This window comes from Taudactylus pleione, unplaced genomic scaffold, assembly GCF_031769625.1.
Source record: "Taudactylus pleione unplaced genomic scaffold, aTauple2 ptg000519l, whole genome shotgun sequence".
In the NCBI taxonomy this organism is placed as follows: domain Eukaryota; kingdom Metazoa; phylum Chordata; class Amphibia; order Anura; family Myobatrachidae; genus Taudactylus; species Taudactylus pleione.
In genome coordinates, this window is record NW_028284921.1 from 3,945,196 (window position 1) to 3,965,028 (window position 19,833).

At 48.2% G+C, this 19,833-nt stretch overlaps 1 protein-coding gene across 2 annotated transcripts in view; it reads right to left on the minus strand.

Moving 5' to 3' along the window:
• GUF1 (GTP binding elongation factor GUF1) overlaps positions 1–19,833 on the minus strand; it is a 79,777-nt gene that overhangs the window by 26,254 nt on the left and 33,690 nt on the right. For both annotated transcript variants that reach the window (XM_088450579.1, XM_088450580.1), the window contains exons 10-13: positions 18,167–18,306; positions 16,578–16,701; positions 7,829–7,961; positions 216–359 (exon numbers count right to left, since the gene is read on the minus strand). In XM_088450579.1, coding sequence (XP_088306705.1) covers positions 216–359; positions 7,829–7,961; positions 16,578–16,701; positions 18,167–18,306 — 541 coding nt within the window. The remainder of the gene's footprint in view (positions 1–215; positions 360–7,828; positions 7,962–16,577; positions 16,702–18,166; positions 18,307–19,833) is intronic.

Sequence of the window (19,833 nt, forward strand, 5' to 3'; positions counted from 1 at the left end):
AACCACTAACAGCTGCTCTGCTATGTGAGTATACCACGTTAAATAGTAAAAATAAGAGTCCCTAGTACTGGAACCTCCATTAAATCTAACAGCCAGGCTCCTTAAAACCAGTACCCATTATACTTATCCAGTGGCAGCCCTGTCTTTAGAATACGATTAACATACGTAGAGTAATATCATTTTAGAACATGATTTAAATAAAAAGTGTTACTGACCTGACAGTGAGACATTATTTTTCCAAGGTATTCATCCGGTGAAATAATTGTACCCATTATCATAGGCTCAAGATATGCCGATGCTACAGTTTTATCAGGAAATTCATTTGGGTTTACAATGGTTATCTCTTGCGTTCCATATTCCTACACAAAATCATCAGAGAAATAGGGATCACAAACGCTCTAAATAAATGAATGGAAGATCAGAGGTGAGAGGCCTGAGGTGCAGAGGATAAATAGAAGTGGGAGAATGAGAAGCCTGTGACACTGACAGCAGCAGCATGAAGGACAGGAAGACACGAGGAGGCTCGTTAAAGATGAAACAATGAAAATGAATTTATTCATGTTAGAACTCTTTATATTTTTCTATGTTATTTTTTTTTTTAAATGCTGTCTGATTTTCTCTACATAACTTTCTAATCTATTCCCGAGCTGCTTTGTATTTGCGTGGGCTTTCTAATGCAATAACAGGCAGCCGTCGGTAACTGCCTGTGTTTATGGAACGGCATTGTGCAGGTAGGAAATTGGTGCTACAGGACATTTTCTATAATTGCTCAATTTACAAACAAACAGAAAGAACAGAAAAAATATATAAACTTGCTGAAGCAATCAGAAATACTTTGTTACCATCGTGAACGCAGTAATAAATGGTGTTTCGTAAAGTCTGCCTTTTAAAACTGCCGTCTAAGTGTACACACTACTACAAATGACTGTTAGAACTAATAATGTTAATTTCAATGTAATTGTAACCTATTAATTCTCATGGAACGAGTGGCCTCTCTGGGATATGCGTTACTTTAGGGCCAATGCAGAGTTGAATGGAATTGTGCCTTCTCACACTGAATGGTTCAGGGTTGAGCGTGCGCATCTACAAGCGAGTGCTACGGATCTCAATCGCATCTCCAATTGCAGCTGATGGGGTTTAACTGGGTGGTAACAGGGCGTCCGCACACGGGCTAAGTTTTTGCGAGGGCGTGTTGACAGAATTGCGTTCTCTGCAGAATCCTGTTTGTGCAGAGATACAGCTTTTCTCCAGACGGATCCCTTGTACCAGGGACAGGACTGGTGCAAGTGGGCGGTGACAATGATGATGGCTATGAGGCCAAGTGTACGGATAGGGGCAGCGGGTCGCATACATACGTGTGAATATCCACAGGTGTAATTACGGCCGAACTCTGAATCAGCCCCTTTGTGCGCAGTCACATAAATATTGCTTCTATCTAAATATATAATGTGTTCAGGTGACTGGTTCGCTTTAATATACAAAAAAAATAAAAAATTAGTTGTTTCTACTTCAGGGTCCATAGGGGTCCACAGGGTGACCTTGGGGTATAGCTGGATCCTGGATCCTCGGGCACCGTGGAGTTAAAGCTTTTAGCTGCTCCCAGGATGCACTTGGGTCCAACCTCCCCTATACCCTGCCCCCGAGCCACAGGCACCTCAGTTTAAGATGGTGCCCGGCCGGAGTCGGGTCACCCTGCGGGGGGGGGGGCTGCAGGAGCAGCCCCCTAAAGCTTTTTATTTAACTAGGTTAAATTTATTTTTACTATAGTTTTTTTTTTTCCAGAGCGGCAGCGCTGGGCTGTCTGTACAGACGCCCACGCTGCCGCTCCTTCTTCCTGCTGGCGCCGCGACGCCAGCACTGAACTGGGGATCGCGGCGGGGGAAGCCAGAGTCTGTACTAGCCGGACTCTGGCTTCCCCCGGGACTGCTGCCGGAAGACGCCGGGGAGCTTAAGGTAAGCCGCGCACCGCTTATTAGCGGCGGTGCGCGGGTAATGCCTTTTATATGCAGTCCCATGCCCCCGGTCTAGGGGACAGACCGGGGGCGCTAGCGGTGGCGGCGGGCCCCCCCTCTATCGGAGGCATACCCCGTCAGACCACTAGACCACCAGGGTAAATTAAGCGGCAAGCGGGATGCCGCAACGTTGGGGGTTAAATATGCTAGCCAGGGGAGGAAGCCTTCCCTGTCTAGCGGCTCCTCCCCTCAGCTCAGCGCGCCTTTCAGCTCGGAGTCTGGCGTCGCTGAGCTGCAGCTATTCGGGCCACTCCTCCTCTGAGGTCTCCAGCGGCCATTTTCTTACTGGCAGCGCGGATACTCTCAGGGAGCACGCGGACCGGTCCCCCTGTGTACCTCTCCCCCGATCAAGGACAGTGTACACAGCACTATAGCCCTCCCAGACACTGAATCTGGGAGGTTGATTGTAGTGGAAAGGTGCAGTGAGTATATCTTCCTGCATGGTATGTGACTTTTGCTAGTGCTGCCTGTCTGTGTCTTTTTTCTACTTACTGTCAGCCTGTACCTATCCCTTTCCTTCTCCTACAAGCCCTACAGGTGTGCGGGGGAAGGGTGTTTCTACTGACCTTACCTATATAGATCACGTATTTGTGAGGTCCGTCACATACAGTTGCGTGCTACGCGGTGCCGTATTGTGGGCTGTTGTTCAGCACACTGGTGAGTGCGCACGTTTTCTTCCTAAGTCATGTCTGAGGAGGAGATTGAGCACTCCGGGGCTCCGGCATTGTTCTCCTGCAGGCGCTGTTCTGCAGGAGTGGATAGGGAGGATTTGTCACAGGACGGCCTGTGCGGACGGTGCCAGGCGGTCCCTGGTACGTCTAAACCTCCCATGTCGCAGGAGCCACCATGGGCGATGTTTTCCCAGGTGCTGGTGTCCATCGCGGACCGTCTGTTGGTCCCGACTGCCGCCCCTACTAGGGCGTTGCCCCAGCCTGCCATCCCCCATTCCCCGGGTGTCCCACAATTATTGCAGACTCCCCCGGGGTCTCAGCCTGTTGGTCCCTATGCGGGGTTGCCAATGTATATTCAGTCCACCCCTGTGGCACAGCCGGCTGTGGTGCCGTTTCAGGCTCCTGTGACAGCCCCTCCACCCTGGGTGGATGCGCTTTCCCACACTGTCCAAGATTTGGCGGCAGCATCTTCGGCTTTTCAGTCGATGTTGCGTAGTGACGTGCCCTCCAGGGCGTCTAAACGCTCAGTCATGGCACAGGCTGCGCATCTTTCGGATTCTGAGGGGTCCTCGGATGATGGTGAGGTGCAGGATGACTCAGCCTCAGATGCCTCAGTCCAGGAGGTAGACACTAAGTCTTCCATCAATGTGCGGGCTCTGGTTAAGGCGGTGCGGGTCATTCTTCTGATTGAGGATGAGGCACCCGCTCCCAAGTCAAGGTATCCTAGTTTTAAAAAAGCTAAGGTTACTTCTACAGCGTTCCCCTTGTCTGATCAGTTGACTGATCACATGGCGGTGGCCTGGCAGACGCCCAGTAAGCGTTTCCTGCCACAGAAACGCTTGGCGTCCAATTATCCATTCCCGGAAGCGCATTGTAAGAAATGGGAAACTCCGCCTGTAGTCGATTCCCATGTAACACGCCTCATCAGGAGTGCTACTTTGCCATTGCCGTCTATATCCTCGCTGAAGGATCCTACGGACAGGAAGGTGGAGACTTGTCTAAAGTCTATTTATTCTCTTTCAGGGGCTTTAGCCCGGCCGTCCATGGCCATCTCCTGGGTGGCCAAGGCCATTGAGGGGTGGGCCAACGCCTTGGAGGACACGTTTACGGATGAATCTCCGGACGTCCAGAGGGCGTTGTTAGGACAGATGAGAGATGCCGCCTCCTACATTGGAGAAGCATCTTTGGATGCTAGCCTGTTGACCTCTAGGGTTTCGGCGGCAGCAGTGTCTGCTCGTAGATCCTTGTGGTTGCGGTCTTGGAGAGCAGACGCGGATTCAAAGAAAGGCTTGGAGGCCTTACCTTTTAATGGGGAATTACTATTTGGTCCGGACCTGGACAAAATAGTAGATACCCTGGCAAAATCCAAGTCAGCCTTCCTCCCTTCAGCTACTACACCTGCTAAGGTCCGGAGCTCGGCGTTTCGTTCCTTTCGGGTTCAGGGCAAGGCAAAGGGTCAGTCCTTCCCGAGGCAGTCCGCACCCAAGACCGCCTCAAAGCCAAAGAAGCAAGCCTGGAGTGCTAGGCGCCCTTCTTCCAAGCCAGAAGATAAGCCTTCTGCGTGATGGGACGGGCCTCCCTCTGGGGGACCCCAGAGTGGGAGGCCGACTTCTTCAATTCGCCCAGTGCTGGCACAATACCACCACGGATGCCTGGGTGCGAGAAGTGGTCTCCCAGGGGTACGCCCTGTCTTTTCGGCACAGGCCGCCTTGCCAGTTTTTTTGCACAAGTCCTTCTCAGGACAAAACCAAGGCCTTGCAGGTTCAGGAAGCCATAGAGGCCTTGCTGACGGCGGGGGTCATTATACCAGTACCACAGTCTCAACATGGGATGGGGTATTACTCTACGCTGTTTCTGGTGCAGAAACCCAATGGCTCTCATCGCCCCATCCTCAATTTGAAGTCCCTGAACAGGTTTCTCAGGGTTCCCAAATTCAGGATGGAAACTTTGCGTTCCATCATACTGGCGATGGAACCGGGGGATTATATGGTCTCCCTGGATATCCAGGACGCCTACCTCCATGTGCCTATAGCAACATCGCACCAACGGTTTCTGCGGTTTGCTATTCTCCACAGCCACTACCAATTCAGGGCTCTACCCTTTGGTCTCTCCACGGCACCAAGGGTATTTACCAAGGTGATGGCGGTCATGGCGGCTCACCTTCGGAGCCAGGGGATACGGTTGCTACCGTATCTAGACGACCTCCTCTTGCTGGCAAGCTCCCCGGAGGTACTGATCCAGCATCTCCACCCGACGGTCGCTTGTCTACAGGCGCACGGCTGGTTGATCAACTGGAAGAAATCCTCCCTCATCCCATCACAACGGATGGTTCATTTGGGGGCCCTGCTGGACTCTCGTCAGCAACGGATTTTTCTGACTCCAGAGAAGGTCTCCTCCTTACAGCTGCGGATTCACAGTTGTCTGAGCAGTGGCAGAGTGTCGGTGCACTCAGCGATGAGAGTTTTGGGGTCCATGGTGTCGGCATTCGACATGGTGGAGTTTTCCCAATTCCATTCCAGGCCCCTGCAGGGGCTGATTCTTTCGGAATGGAACGGATTGCCCCACAGGATCCGCTCTCAGATGCTGGTGTTGTCCTCGGAGGTGCGTCTGTCCCTAGCCTGGTGGCTGCAGACAGCTCATCTCCAGGAGGGGCGCCCCTTTTGGATCCCGGAATGGGTTCTGCTCACGACAGATGCCAGTCTCCGGGGTTGGGGGGCGGTGACAGGCTCCTTGTCACTTCAGGGTCGTTGGTCGGCGGAGGAAGCGATTCTTCCCATCAACATCCTGGAACTGCGGGCAGTATACAGAGCCCTGCAGTCGTCCGGCAACGCTCTTCACGGAAGGGCCGTTCAGGTGCAGTCAGACAACGCCACCACGGTGGCGTACATCAATCACCAGGGAGGGACTCGCAGTCAAGCTGCGATGTCGGAGGTGTCCCGCGTCCTGGCTTGGGCGGAGCGCTATCTTCCAGCTCTCTCTGCAGTTTTCATCCCAGGAGTCCTCAATTGGGAGGCAGACTTCCTCAGCCGTTACAATGTGCATCCCGGGGTATGGTCGCTTCATCCAGAGGTATTCCAACTACTCGTGGACAAGTGGGGGCTGCCAGAGCTGGACCTGATGGCGTCCCGTCACAATCACAAGCTGCCTGTGTACGGGTCAAGGACAAGGGACGCAGGCGCAAGTCTGATAGACGCGCTGTTGGTGAAATGGCTGTTTCAACTGGCTTACTTGTTCCCTCCGATATCTCTGCTGCCTCGGGTCCTGCGCAAGTTCAAACAGGACGGAGGCACACTGATCCTGGTGGCCCCAGCGTGGCCCAGAAGGCCGTGGTACTCCGATCTGCGGAGCCTGTCCATCGACGCTCCGTACCTCCTACCTCAACGGCGGGACCTGTTGTCTCAGGGGCCCGTCTTCACCCGGATCTGGGTCGACTATCTTTGACGGCGTGGCTCTTGAGACAGCCGTCCTGAGGTCTCGGGGCTTTTCTAGCTCCGTTATTACCACCATGCTGAGGGCACGCAAGCCTGCTTCCGCGAGGATCTATCACAGAGTGTGGCATACTTACTTTCAGTGGTGCGAGGCCAGAAACTATGATCCCCAGGTGTTCCGGGTTTCGCGTATTCTGGCTTTCCTTCAGTCGGGTTTGGACTTAGGATTACGTCTTTCTTCACTGAAGGTACACGTGTCTGCTCTGTCGGTGTGGTTCCAGCGCAGGATCGCTGCTATGCCGGACGTACACACCTTTTTCCAGGGTGTTTTGAGAATCCAGCCTCCCTTTGTGCCACCTGTGGCCCCGTGGGATTTGGCGGTGGTTCTTCGGGCCTTACAGGGTCCTCCTTTTGAGCCCTTGGAGTCAGTGCTCAAGTGGCTAACTTTTAAAACTGTTTTCCTCTTGGCAATTGCTTCTGCCAGGAGGGTTTCAGATTTGGGGGCGCTTTCTTGTCGTCCCCCTTTTCTGATTTTTCATCAGGACAGAGCGGTGCTTCGCACTCGTCCTGGATTTCCTGCCTAAGGTGGTTTCCAAGTTCCACATTAATCAGGAAATTGTTGTACCAGCCTTTCAGTCACCTGATCTTTCGGCTGGGGAGACTTCCTTAGACGTTGTCCGGGCACTCCAGGTTTATGTGGACCGGACTAGTTCTGTGAGGAAGTCGGATTCTTTGTTTATCCTCTTTGGTTTTCACAAGAGGGGTTGGCCTGCCAACAAACAGACTCTGGCCCGTTGGCTTCGTTCTGTTATTATTGAGGCTTATATGCAGGAGGGTTTACCTGTTCCAGCCTCTGTTAAGGCTCATTCCACTCGGTCCGTGGGCCCTTCTTGGGCTGCTAGCCGTGGCGCCTCTGCTGTTCAGCTCTGTAAGGCGGCCACCTGGTCTTCCATTCAGACCTTTTTGAGGTTCTATGCGTTTGACACCTTTGCCTCTCAGGATGCATCCTTTGGGCGCCGGGTTCTCCTATCAGCACAGGAGCGTCCCCGCCCTTAGTTGGACTGCTTTGGGACATCCCCAAGGTCACCCTGTGGACCCCTATGGACCCTGAAGTAGAAAACAAGAGATATGGTAAGAACTTACCTTTGTTATCTCTGCTTCTACGAAGTCCATAGGGTCCACAGGGCACCCGCCCTGACGCACCTGGCTTCATATGGGCTCTGTGACTGGTCACCGGTTTTCCGTCTCCCATTTCTGTGAGTATGGTTCTTGTGTGTTCCAGTCTTCCTTCTCTCTGTTTCGTCTCCTCCTCCGGCCTGGGCTGCTTACCAACTGAGGTGCCTGTGGCTCGGGGGCAGGGTATAGGGGAGGTTGGAGCCAAGTGCATCCTGGGAGCAGCTAAAAGCTTTAACTCCGTGGTGCCCGAGGATCCAGGATCCAGCTATACCCCAAGGTCACCCTGTGGACCCTATGGACTTCGTAGAAACAGAGATAACAAAGGTAAGTTCTTACCATATCTCTTGTTTTTTTAATGTAGAAGCAAAATGCCGAAAGCAACATTGCTCACTAGCTATTAGATCACATTACTATGATACCTCATGTTATTAAATGCAGATAGCTTTTTTGCCCAAACAGAGTAATAAAGGCAATATTTTTTTTATTAAAGAACTAAAAAAAAAATAATCTATAAATGAAAACGGTCCCGCACACTACTTACCTTTATCAGTTTCTGAGACGACAGCACAGCTTTATATGGGACTGTAGGTGCTGTCATTATGACAGACGCATTGTATTCTTGCTCCAGTCTCTGGTTAAAAACCTCCATATGTAGGAGCCCGAGAAAGCCCAACCTGTGTATACAGCATTATTATGCTTTATTTACACACTCGCTGTGAGCAGGTGGGGTAGGGAAAGTAAGAGTTATGGTAGAGTTACCTTTGTTTACTCTTTTTCTTCGAGGTCCATAGGGTCCAAAGGAACTACCTTTTTGGTAGGGTGGTTGGAGTGATCCAGGCACCAAACAGTCAAAGCTTTAGCTCCAAGAATGCACTGGTCCTCCTCCATATATACCCCGCCCCTAGGCACAGGCATTTTGTAAACAAGCCTAAATGGCAGGAGAAGGAAAGTGGAGAAGTACAAATTACACTAGAAACACCGTCACAAAAATTAGGGAATCCGTGACAAGAAGGACCAGATCCCAACTGAGGCCAGGTGAGTCAGGGTTGGTTATTTTCTTCTTCAGGTTCCATAGGGTCCACAGGAGCTACCTTGGGGAGGTCCTAAAGCAGTCTCTTAAGGGTGGGGAAGCTCCTTAGCAGAGAGGAGAATCCACCGCCCCAAAGGAAGCATCCTGGGAGGCAAAAGTATCAAATCCATAAAATTTGATGAAAGTGTGGACAGAAGACCAAGTGGCCGCCTTGCACAACTGGTCCACGTAGGCGCCATGCCTATAAGCCCATGATGGTCCTACAGACCGAATTGAATGTGCTGTCACCGTGTTAGGGACAGGGAGATCAGCCTGTGTATAAACCTGAGATATAGTCATACGCAGCCACCGAGCCAGAGTCTGCTTGTTAGTTGGCCAACCTCGCTTGTGAAAACCATATAACACAAAGAGCCATATTCAATTAGAGGCGAAGTTTTTGCCTGTCCGACTGTTCGCTTTATTCGCCTGTTTCAGAGGCGAATTTATTCCGTGCTCGTCTCCGCTTTTCGCCTAATTCAATTGCAAAACAGGCGAAAACGGAAATAGGCGAATGCGGAACAGGTGAAAAGTACTGAAAGAATTGGGGAAATCAGTCTGTACCCCAGAAAAAGATGCTCTAACATAGGGAATCAATATAGATGTGTACTAATAGCCCTAATAAAACTATTTTGCGTACTTAAGTTTTGTAAATTGCTTGCTATTAGCGTCTTTGGAAAATTGGTGAAGAATGGCATAAAGCTGTATTTTATGGTGAAAATAAGTAGTCCTGTCAAATTTGGGGTGCTTGAAAATGGGTGCAAGCATGTTTTTATGTCTCTAAAGTGAACTTTTAAAAAATGTGAAAAATCCACCTGCTGCATGCACCTGCAATCCCAAAAACGCCTGACCCTTACTTGTGGACCCCCAAGAAGTCTTTTTCACTACTTTTAATGTTTATCCCCCTACTTTTTAAATTTTCACCCCAAAAATGACATGTCTTTTTTGGGGTGTTCTTAGATTTTAGTTTCTGCTTTTATTGCGTATTTGTCCTTTGGGGGGCTGTGCCAAGGGGTCTGAGTTGTTTCCCCACGTTTGCAACCCAAAATAAAGATTTAGCATTTCTTTTCACCAGCTATTGATTGGAGAATCATTTTTGGAGAATCGTTTCCACTTAGGCGAAATTGTCCTGGAATTGAATTTGGCAAATTTTTTTTTAGGTGAATTTTTCACAAAAAAACAGGCGAATATGGCTTTTCGCCTCTAATTGAATTCCCCTCAAAAAGCGCTCTATTCCGGTGAAATATCAAAAATGGGGAGCGACATGAAAGCGATACCCAGAGGACCCCTGGTAGGAGGGAGTTTGGAGGAAACAGGTATACCAACCTGAAGTCCCACCTCACCGGCCGAGCGTCCACAAAGGGTGCTGAGGGGTCTCTTGTTCTGGACCCGTACCTGGGGACCTTGTGGTTGTGACGTGATGACTTGAGGTCTACGTCCGGTAGTCCCCACTTGTCCACCAGGAGCTGAAAGACGTCCGGGTGGAGAGCCCATTCTCCGGCATGTATGTTGTGACGACTTAGGAAGTCCGCTTCCCAGTTGAGGACTCCTGGGATGAATATTGCCGAAAGATGGCGTTCTGCCCAAACCAGAATGTTCGCCACTTCCCTCATGGCTGCCGGACTTCGTGTGCCTCCCTGATGGTTGATGTATGCCATTATGGTCGCATTGTCGGACTGAATCTGGACCGGCCTGCCCCGAAGGAGGTTCTGTGCCAGAATGAGCACCTTGTGAACTGCACAAAGCTCCAAAATGTTTATGGGCAGATGACTTTCCTGGGCTACCTATCTTCCCGGAAAGGTGTGATGACCTGTCACCGGAACCCATCCTCGAAGACTTGCATCCGTGGTGAGGAGAACCCAATTTGGGATCCATATTGGGCGACCCTTGTTCAGATGAGCTGTCAGAAACCACCATGAGAGGGAGAGCCGAACCTCTGGCGAGATGAGGATCGTCAGGAACTTTATCAGCTGATACTGACTGTCCCACTGAGACAGAATCCATCGCTGTATGGGCCTGGAATGGAACTGGGTGTATGCCACCATGTCGATCGTGGATACCATGGACCTGCATTGCTGAGTGAACTGACACTCTTTGATTGTGGAGCAACTTGCGCACCCACAATTGTAGAGCAGAAATCTTGTCTCCTGGTAGAAAGATCCTTTGTGCCAGAGAATCCAGTAGGGCCCCCAGATGTACCATCTGTTGAGTTGGAGAAAGAGAAGACTTTTTCCAATTGACTATCCAGCCATGCTCTTGTAGACAGGCAATGGTCAGCTGGAGATGACGTTGTAACATCTCCGGAGACTGGGCTAATATCAGGAGGTCGTCCAACTATGGCAGTACCCCGATTCCTTGTTGTCTGAGATGAGCCATCATGACTGCCATTATCTTGGTAAACACCCGAGGGGCTGTGGACAGACCAAAGGGCAGAGCCTGAAACTGGTAATGTTACTGACGAATAGCAAACCTCAGAAACCCTTGATGAGATAGGCACATGCAGATACGCATCCTGTATGTCCAGGGAAACCATGAAATCGCCAGGCTCCATTGCCAGCATAACTGACCGTAGGGTTTCCATACGAAAGTTGGGCACATGGATAAACCTTTTGAGAGATTTCAAATTCAGAATAAGGCAATGAGACCCATTCGGCTTTTGAATCAGGAATAATTACTAATTGCTTATCATCCGGCTTGGAAGCTGGACGTCTGACCGACCGTGATTTCTTGGTCTGCCACTTGGCCTTCCCACTGGAATTATCTTGTGTGGAAAAAGACTGTCACTTTGCCCTTCCTTGCGGGTGAACGGTCCGAAACGAAGACTGCCTATATTTAGAGGTAGTCGCAGATGGCAATCCGGCAGATTTTGATGCTGCCAAGGTAGCCACTATGTTATCCAATTCTGGACCAAACAATACTTTTCCAGCAAAAGGCAGGGATTGAAGAGCTTTCTTAGATTCCGTATCTGCTTTCCAAGACCTTAACCAATGCGTTCTGCGGAGCCACAACCGAAGTTGCCGATACTCTACAGTGATTGCGGCGAGACAAAAAAATTGTGGGTCCCTGGTACCCCTCACTTTACTAAATTGGGGTCCTACCTGACCTTTTCTGGGTCCCATCAGAATGAAAGTTTTATGAAGATCTAACAACAGAAAAAAGTGAATGTTAAACAGTTATGTAAAACATTATTTAGTTTTAATATAGTATAGTAATTACAAAATTTTGTTAATCTTTAGTGCACAATGAGAAATTTTTCCTTAATAGAGTCAGATACTGGTAATCAACATTAGAGTTGCCAGTGTTAGCTAACTAAAGTTTTAGGGGCCCATTTATCATTGAATATTTGAGGTAAAATCCCCGAAAACACCTGTTTTCGGAGGTTTACCTGAAATATTAAGTTTCCCCCAGATGTATTAAGGAGGGAACGCAGCAGGTATCTCCGACACCTGCTGTGATCCCTCCATTCCCATTGGCAGCAGCATCCATCATAGGTTTCTATGGGGATGCAATGCTGCCATATTTAGCAATATCCGGAATGCGATGCATTCCAGATATTGGCCCCAGCATTGATATTGATTTGACCATCAGCAGGCTTATCATGCAGGCCCAAGATATAAAAAGAGCCCATCTATAGGAAGCAGAGACTGCACATCAATAGGGACAACTCCTGGGACTTTCCCCAATACTGCCAGCACCACTAACAACTCCCCCCCCTTCTCCATTACTTCCAGCACCACTGACATCCCCCCACTACTTCCAGCATCACTAACATCCCCCCACTACTCCCAGCATCACTAACAACCCCCCACTACTTCCAGCATCACTAACATCCCCCCCACTACTCCCAGCATCACTAACATCCCCCCACTACTCCCAGTATCACTAACATCCCCCCCACTACTCTCAGCATCACTAACATCCCCCTCACTACTCCCTGCATCACTAACATCCCCCTCACTACTCCCTGCATCACTAACAACCCCCCCTCCACTACTCCCAGCATCACTAACAACCCCACCACTACTCCCAGCATCACTAACAACCCCACCACTACTCCCAGCATCACTAACAATCTCCCACTACTCCCAGCATCACTAAACATCCCCCTCACTACTCCAAGCATCACTAACATCCCCCTCACTCCTCCCAGCATCACTAGCAACCCCCTCACTACTCCCAGCATGACTAACAACCCCCCCACTACTCCCAGCATCAACAATCCCCCACTACTCCAAGCATCACTAACAACCCCCTCACTACTCCCAGCATCACTAACATCCCCCTCACTACTCCCAGCATCACTAACATCCCCCTCACTACTCCCAGCATCACTAGCAACCCCCTCACTACTCCCAGCATCAACAACAATCCCCCACTACGCCCAGCATCACTAACATCCCCCTCACTACTCCCAGCATCACTAGCAACCCCCTCACTACTCCCAGCATCATTAACAAGCCCCCACTACTCTCAGCATCACTAACAACCCCCCTCTACTCCCTGCATCACTAACATCCCCCACTACTCCCAGCATTACTAACAACTCCCTCACTACTCCCAGCATCATTAACAAGCCTCCACTACTCTCAGCATCACTAACAACCCCCCTCTACTCCCTGCATCACTAACAGCCCCCCACGCTACTCCCTGCATCAATAACAACCCCCCACTACTGCCAGCATCACTAACAACTCCCTCACTACTCCCTGCATCACTAACCCCCCACTACTCCCTGCATCACTAACAACCCCCCACACTACTCCCAGCATCGCTAACAACCTCCCTCACTACTCCCTGCATCACTAACACACACCCACTATCCCCACTATCACTAATAACCCCCACTATCACTAACAACCCCCCCACTATCACTAACAACCCCCCTATCCACTACTTCCAGCCCTAGAAACAACCCTCCCACCCACTACTCCCTGCATCATTACCCCTCCCTCCACCTACTCCCTGTTTTAATAACAACTAACTCCCGTCGCTCTGTTTTTTTCAGAGGAGGCAGGAGCGGTGAATCCAGCTACGGAGGGACACCTAGGGAGGGACATGAGAAGTACGCCCGACCCCAGTAGCCCAGGCTCCCCTACATACTCGCTGTCGGAGCATGATGTTCATGCTCCTAGCAGGTGCTGTTACGCCGCCGCATGCCACCGACCAAGACCAGCGGCATGCAGCGGCGTGACAGCACCTCTGCTCCTACTGTTCCTGCTAGGATTCAGTCTGTGTCTGGCGCCATCCCCCACCTGCCGCACTAGCCCTCAGGACCTTCAACCCGGGGGCAGGGCCAGAGTGTTCGTGCCGGGGTGGGGTGCAGTCTTTGGGCCAGGTGAGCCCCCAGGACCATGTGCAGTCTTCAGGTCGGGGGGCTGCCGGGACCAGTCTTCGGGCCGGGGGATCAGGCACACTACTCTCACGTTGTGAACTGCTGCAGAGGAACGGTGCGCTGCGTAATGGCTCCTTTAATAGTCCTCCCTGCAGCCGGAGGCATCAATCATATACCAGGAGCCAGGGGATTGGACAGCAGCGGAGTGCGTCCCCGGGACCCACCCACTCTGAAAAAGTGAGTCCCCAGTCTTCAATTGTGGGTAAAATACGCGCTATAGCGCATATTTGCGAACACTGCTCTAGAAGCCAGAAGTCCTGCATCAATAACCGCTTCTCCCACATAAGCAGCCACTTCTCGCATTTGGGAGAGATAGGACAGTTGTTCTCTGGTAGCCTGTGGCATACTGTCTTCCAGAGCTTTCGTCAATTCCTCCATAGCCTTGGCTACCCAGCCTACGGCCATAGCCGGCCGGGTAATAGCTCCAGATAATGAAAAAACTGTTTCCAACACGTTTCAAGCTTTCTATATGTGACATTCTTGAGTGAGGATGCAGATGGTATAGGTAATGTAGAGCTCCTGATCAACCGGGTCACATGAGCATCTGCAGTCGGAGGGACTTCCCATTTAGTACATTCACCAGGTGAAAATGGGTACAGAGATGTTAACTGCCTTGTAGCATGGAAACGCCATGAGGTCCATAAGCTGCTCATACTGAGGAAAGTAATCATTTACCACTTTCTGACGCCTAAAGACCGGAGTTTATTCTTCCTCTATACTAACGATGGATCTAGCCACTCTTACCATAGAGGGGACATCCACAAAGGATTGGTCTTCCCCAGCCGAGAGAGACCTGGAAGAGGAACCATATGTATCATCATCTGATGATGTGTTAGAATCCGCAGGCTGTACCTGATGGGATACTCTCTTATGCCTATGCTTAATGGTAACTGGTCTATTCGTTTGCACCACTTGCTGAGCAACAGTAGATCGTTGAACCATACTCTTATTTGAATGAGCATAGGCATCTATCCAAAAAGGGGGACATATACATAGCAGGATGTAACTGCTGCAGGAACCCCATAGTGGGAGGCAGCATTTGGAGCTGCAGCGCGGTCCACTAAATGTGACATAACCTGAGACCAAGAGGACACTCAGGATGGCTCTTGTACAGGAGCTGGTGTACTGGATTGGAGAGGTAGCCGTTTAACACAGGCAGCACACAAACCATCCTGTATGAAATCCTGAGCCGATGGACCTGCTGAACAGGATCTACACGACACCAGCACAGGAGCATCAACCTCCTGTTTATCCTTAACCTTTGACATAGAAATGTATAGAAGGTACAAGATACTAGGCATAAACGCAATGCAATGTGACAGTCTTCACAAGTACCAATATTTGTGAAGTACACGGAAAACCTGACACACCCTGTACAGAGGGATGAGGAGAAACACAGTGATCATCATTGCAGCAGCTTCCGGTGACATCTCCGTGTGTCCGATTGCAGTCCGGGCCTCCAGTGTCGCTGCTAGCTAAGCTCCGCCGAAATCACCAGAGACGTTACTGGTGTTGCGGCACCAGCAGAGGTAGAAGGAGTCGCAGTGCATGCGTCTGTTAGGACGCTGAGCACTACTAACCCAGTAACATAGACATAAATCATAAAATTAAAGCTTGGGACAGGCAGTCCCCTGTTCAAAAGGTGCGTCTGAATCCTGCTGAGCACCAAACAAAAAACTGAATTCCTGTGGCTAGAGGTGTAGTATATATGGAGGAGGACCAGTGCATTCTGGGAGCTAAAGCTTCGACTGTTTGGTGCCTGGATCACTCCAACCACATAACCCAAGGTAGTTCCTCTGGATCCTATGGAACCTGAAGAAGAAAAGTACAATAAAACCTGGAAATTCTGAAGTAAATTGGTGCAATATTCCATAAATTGTTACTTTTTAAATCCTTACACTCTTGGAAACTTTTTTTTTTTTTCAATTAAATATTAAAATATCTTTGCCACAGACCATCGCCAAAAGGTCGCCATGGCTTTCCAGGGTTGATGCACAGAGATTCTGCAGGATGCAACTAAAAGGGAGGACAAGCCAGGTAAGTGAAGGTCATATAGTCTTAGTTTTGTACACTGGATGCTCCATCAGAGTATGTCTAAGTGCATGCCTAGCCTAGATCCATTTATGGCTTACTTTATTTGTGTGACTGTCTGTAATAGAGGCAATTATGTGAGTTTGCTGAACTTTTTAATATGTGCACATCGCAAGATTGTAATATAGAGGTGTAAAACGCATCCCATATAAAATATACGACAAAGCCCAGAGACTGCAACTCACCCCTTCGAAAAACGGTCCTTATGTAGACTGAAAATGGCCAAGTGGAGAGGAGTCCCCAAAAAATGAGCCCTCTTTGCCCCTTTATCTCATTACTATCATTTCGCTTTTCCGGTATGCCTATAGTAAACCTTCACTCCGCCCATCTCCTCCTCTCTGTTAGTAAAAGCTGCTACAATCTGCAAGTGAGCCCATCTTGTTCTATAATCCAGGGCACCTTGCGTGAAATCTAGGCGCTTGCACAAGTGGAGTTGCATGGTGGGGCCAAAGCTTCTTTTGCACAATAGAGCAGGCACTTTGCACTTGGTAATAGCATGAGACTCTAGCATCACTCTTTCCCCCACATCCAATGACTGCAGGTTAAAGCAAATCAATACAAAAGGAGGTAAAAAATGTGTGTCCAATAATAGAAAAGTGTAGGTGTATCACTATAAAACATTAACAGATTACTATAAAATTCTAAAATAATCAGTAATTTTCCTCTGTATAAAAAGTGTTGTATGTATTATATAGTTAGATAAGACATTAGAATGCAGGATATAAGCAGCTGAAGACTCACCTCCAGCCTGCCCCTAGTGCAGCACTGCTGTCCCGGCTGACAGAGACACTGGAATCATTCAAAGTCAGCTTATCTAGAGCATTTTTCAAATTGTTGTACTCAGATTGGTCGACTGGAAACATACCTTAAAAAAACAAAAAAGTTATGAAAACCATAATATGAATTGTTTGGTTCAAACTTTATCATTTAAATATGTATCGCGGAATGTCACTTAGCCACAAGAAAAACAAACTTCAAAGAGAAAATGAGAAGAGACACAACATGAATTATTCATCATTGCATGGCATTATCAATCCCCTTATTTCAGCAATCCAACATTTTCTGACAATGTGGCAAAAACGTGTCAACATCTCAAGGCTGGGAGCTGGCTGGTTTATCTTCTGAAGACGGATTTTCTGTTTACATCTCTACTAAGCTTCTGCTAAATAAACGTAAACTGAGCGAAGCAAAAAAAAAAGTTCTAACAGTTTTTGTATATTTAATACCATTGTTGATAAATTCCTAAGCAAGCAATGTTTCTTTATACGGTTGTTTGTCACCACTGAAACAATATAACAATGTGCTATGTAAGCATAACATTCTTGCATTGTACTTGAATACACTGCAAAGCTCATCTGTGCTGAGGAGGCGAGTAGAAATGTGTGATAAGTCCTGGACTTTAGATGCGTTTAGACGTTTTACGCGACTAAACCCGGTCTAACTACCCGTGAAGAACGTGATAATTAATGGACGCCCAAAACAATTAAATTGCAACATTGGGCGCCCATTAATTACTGCGACATAAAAAGCAATTGAATCGCCCCGTGAGAGCAGACCAACTTCCCGGATCCGGATTCCTTTCTTGTGAAGCGTATGGGACGGAGCCTTGATGACATTTGTCCCATCAGGTCCAACCTGCACTGCACAAGGACACAGTGGGCGGGTTCTGCTGATGGCGAATGCTTCATCATAGCCCCCCTGCAGGAGAAAGTGAAACGTGTAACTGTACAGAAAGAGGCGGGGCTGTGATAATGCATATCAGGTCATCACGCCTCTCGCGCATGCATGTACAACTGCTCTCTGGGACCTTTTTATCTATATAGCTCCTGCCTAGCCAGTGCCTCTAACGCAGATTGCAGTAAGGTGGGGGTTCCAGAGTTCCACTGCATTAATATCACAGTCTTTACTAAACACTAAAGGGATCAAAAATTTATCCACTTCCTAAATGCTTTCACACAAGTCAAGGTTGAAGGCAGTGGCGGAAATATTACTGGAATGGCCATGTGGTTTGCTCTGGGGCCTAGCGGAGAACAGGTCTATCACCTATGAAAGCCCACCACACACACTTCTCTTCTAAACATACCCAGTGAAGCCCAGCTTATGCTTTGAGTTTCAAAGAGCAGAGTGGGGCCTCAAGAGCAGCAGGGCCAGATCACACCCTAACCATCAAAACATGATGCCCTGGACCCAGTAATTCAGTGTTACTTCCAAAGGGCTTATTAGCGGGAGATGACAGGTTGTTCTAATATGTACAACAGCTTTCATTTTGCTTCAGGGGAGGAAGCTGAAGAAGTGAAAATAGGCTAGTAATCCAGGCTAATTCATCTTACCTGCAAATACCATAGGCTTTGCTTCCTTGAACCCTGGCAGTGGCTCCACGGGCTGCTTGTATAGATGGAATGTGTCCCCTATTTGTGCTTCCTGTACGTCTTTTATTCCAGCGATCAGGTAACCTACCTGCCCGGCACATCTTAAATAAATAAATATATAATTAACTACTTGCCAAGCATATCTGTCTCTTCTGTGATTGTTAAGGATAAGGACAGTTTGGCTAAAAAAAAAAAGTGAAGAATTCCTAATTATTTTTGTAAACGGACATAATTTCCCTCACATGAGGCGCTGAGTAACGGTATCACAGGTTTTTAAAAAGTAATGATCAGCTGCAAATATGTATAAACTTGTGTTTGTCATTTAATCATCCATCGATAAAATGAAGTAACACTATTTCTATCTAGTCTGCTTTGGACAACTAAATTAGCAATGAGCAATAAAGAATTACAATAGTGGATGTGGCCAGACTGCCCATTATGTAACCTGAACTTGCGCACAGCTCATCTAGCCAACATTAAATAAAATACAAACAAAAAACTAATTGGGTCCTCCTGGAAATTTGAGTCATTTATGTGAGGACTGCCCACTAGCACAGAAACCTGAAACCTGTAGGGTTTACTCTCCCAATAAGTCATGTTAAAAGGGATTGATAACTTTTGAGGAAATTAATTTGAGGTTTTTTTTATTTTAAACATAGTGCTTAGTTTGAAGTGGTGAAAAGAAATTAAATATATATATTTTTTCCTATGGTCTCATCACTTGGTTGAGGCCATTGAGTTTCCATTATGTAAATGGTGACTTTAGACACTTCCCGCATCTCGCTCTATCTTCATTCTTAGGGGCCTCCCTTCCTCATCTTCCCTGCATCGTGAGCACTGCCATGAGGCAGGGGAGCAACAGGGCAGCCAACTGATGGAGAGGTTAGAGCAATATGTGGGCAGACTCTCAGGCACCACACCTGCATGTAGAACACGTTGATTTTCTGTACTCTCCGCAGCAAGGGAAGCAGTTTACACCTATATACTGCACTAGGCACAAAGTAAAATATGTAACAGATCCATTTTTAGTAAATCTATGTAAAACTCACCATGGCAGTTTTTTTTTCATTGACTCAAAACATTCATATTTTCTACTACACCAAATTAGCAACAGCATCCATTAATATCTGCATTGTTTTAGTTACAGTTCAGAATTTTTCAATTATCATACCACCACCTAGTGGCCTGCCAGTAAAACTGGGTAAAGCAACATGCAGAAATAATGATCACGGAAATTTCACAGCATTATTGTCCAATATTTAGAAAAACGTTTTTTTTTTTTCCCCCTCAGCACAAACTGGAATATTGCTCCAGCTCTGTAACAAATAGCCCAAAATCCAAATTACTCTGCTCGTTTAAGGTCCCCTCTTACTAAGACACAGATAGAGTAAACTATATTGAACATTCTCTTGCTGTCAGATCACAATTGACAAAATAAGCCATAGGCTACAATTATTATTCTTCGTGGCGAGATATCCGCTGCAATAAAGCTTTCTCTACCTATGCTGCAATGTGGTGTGGAATCTCAATGACGGACATTGCCCGAGGGTAAGGTGCAATATTAGCTCCACAGCACTTGCCCTCTTGGGCTCCTCTTTCAGGCAAACAACCTCACAAAACATTTTTTT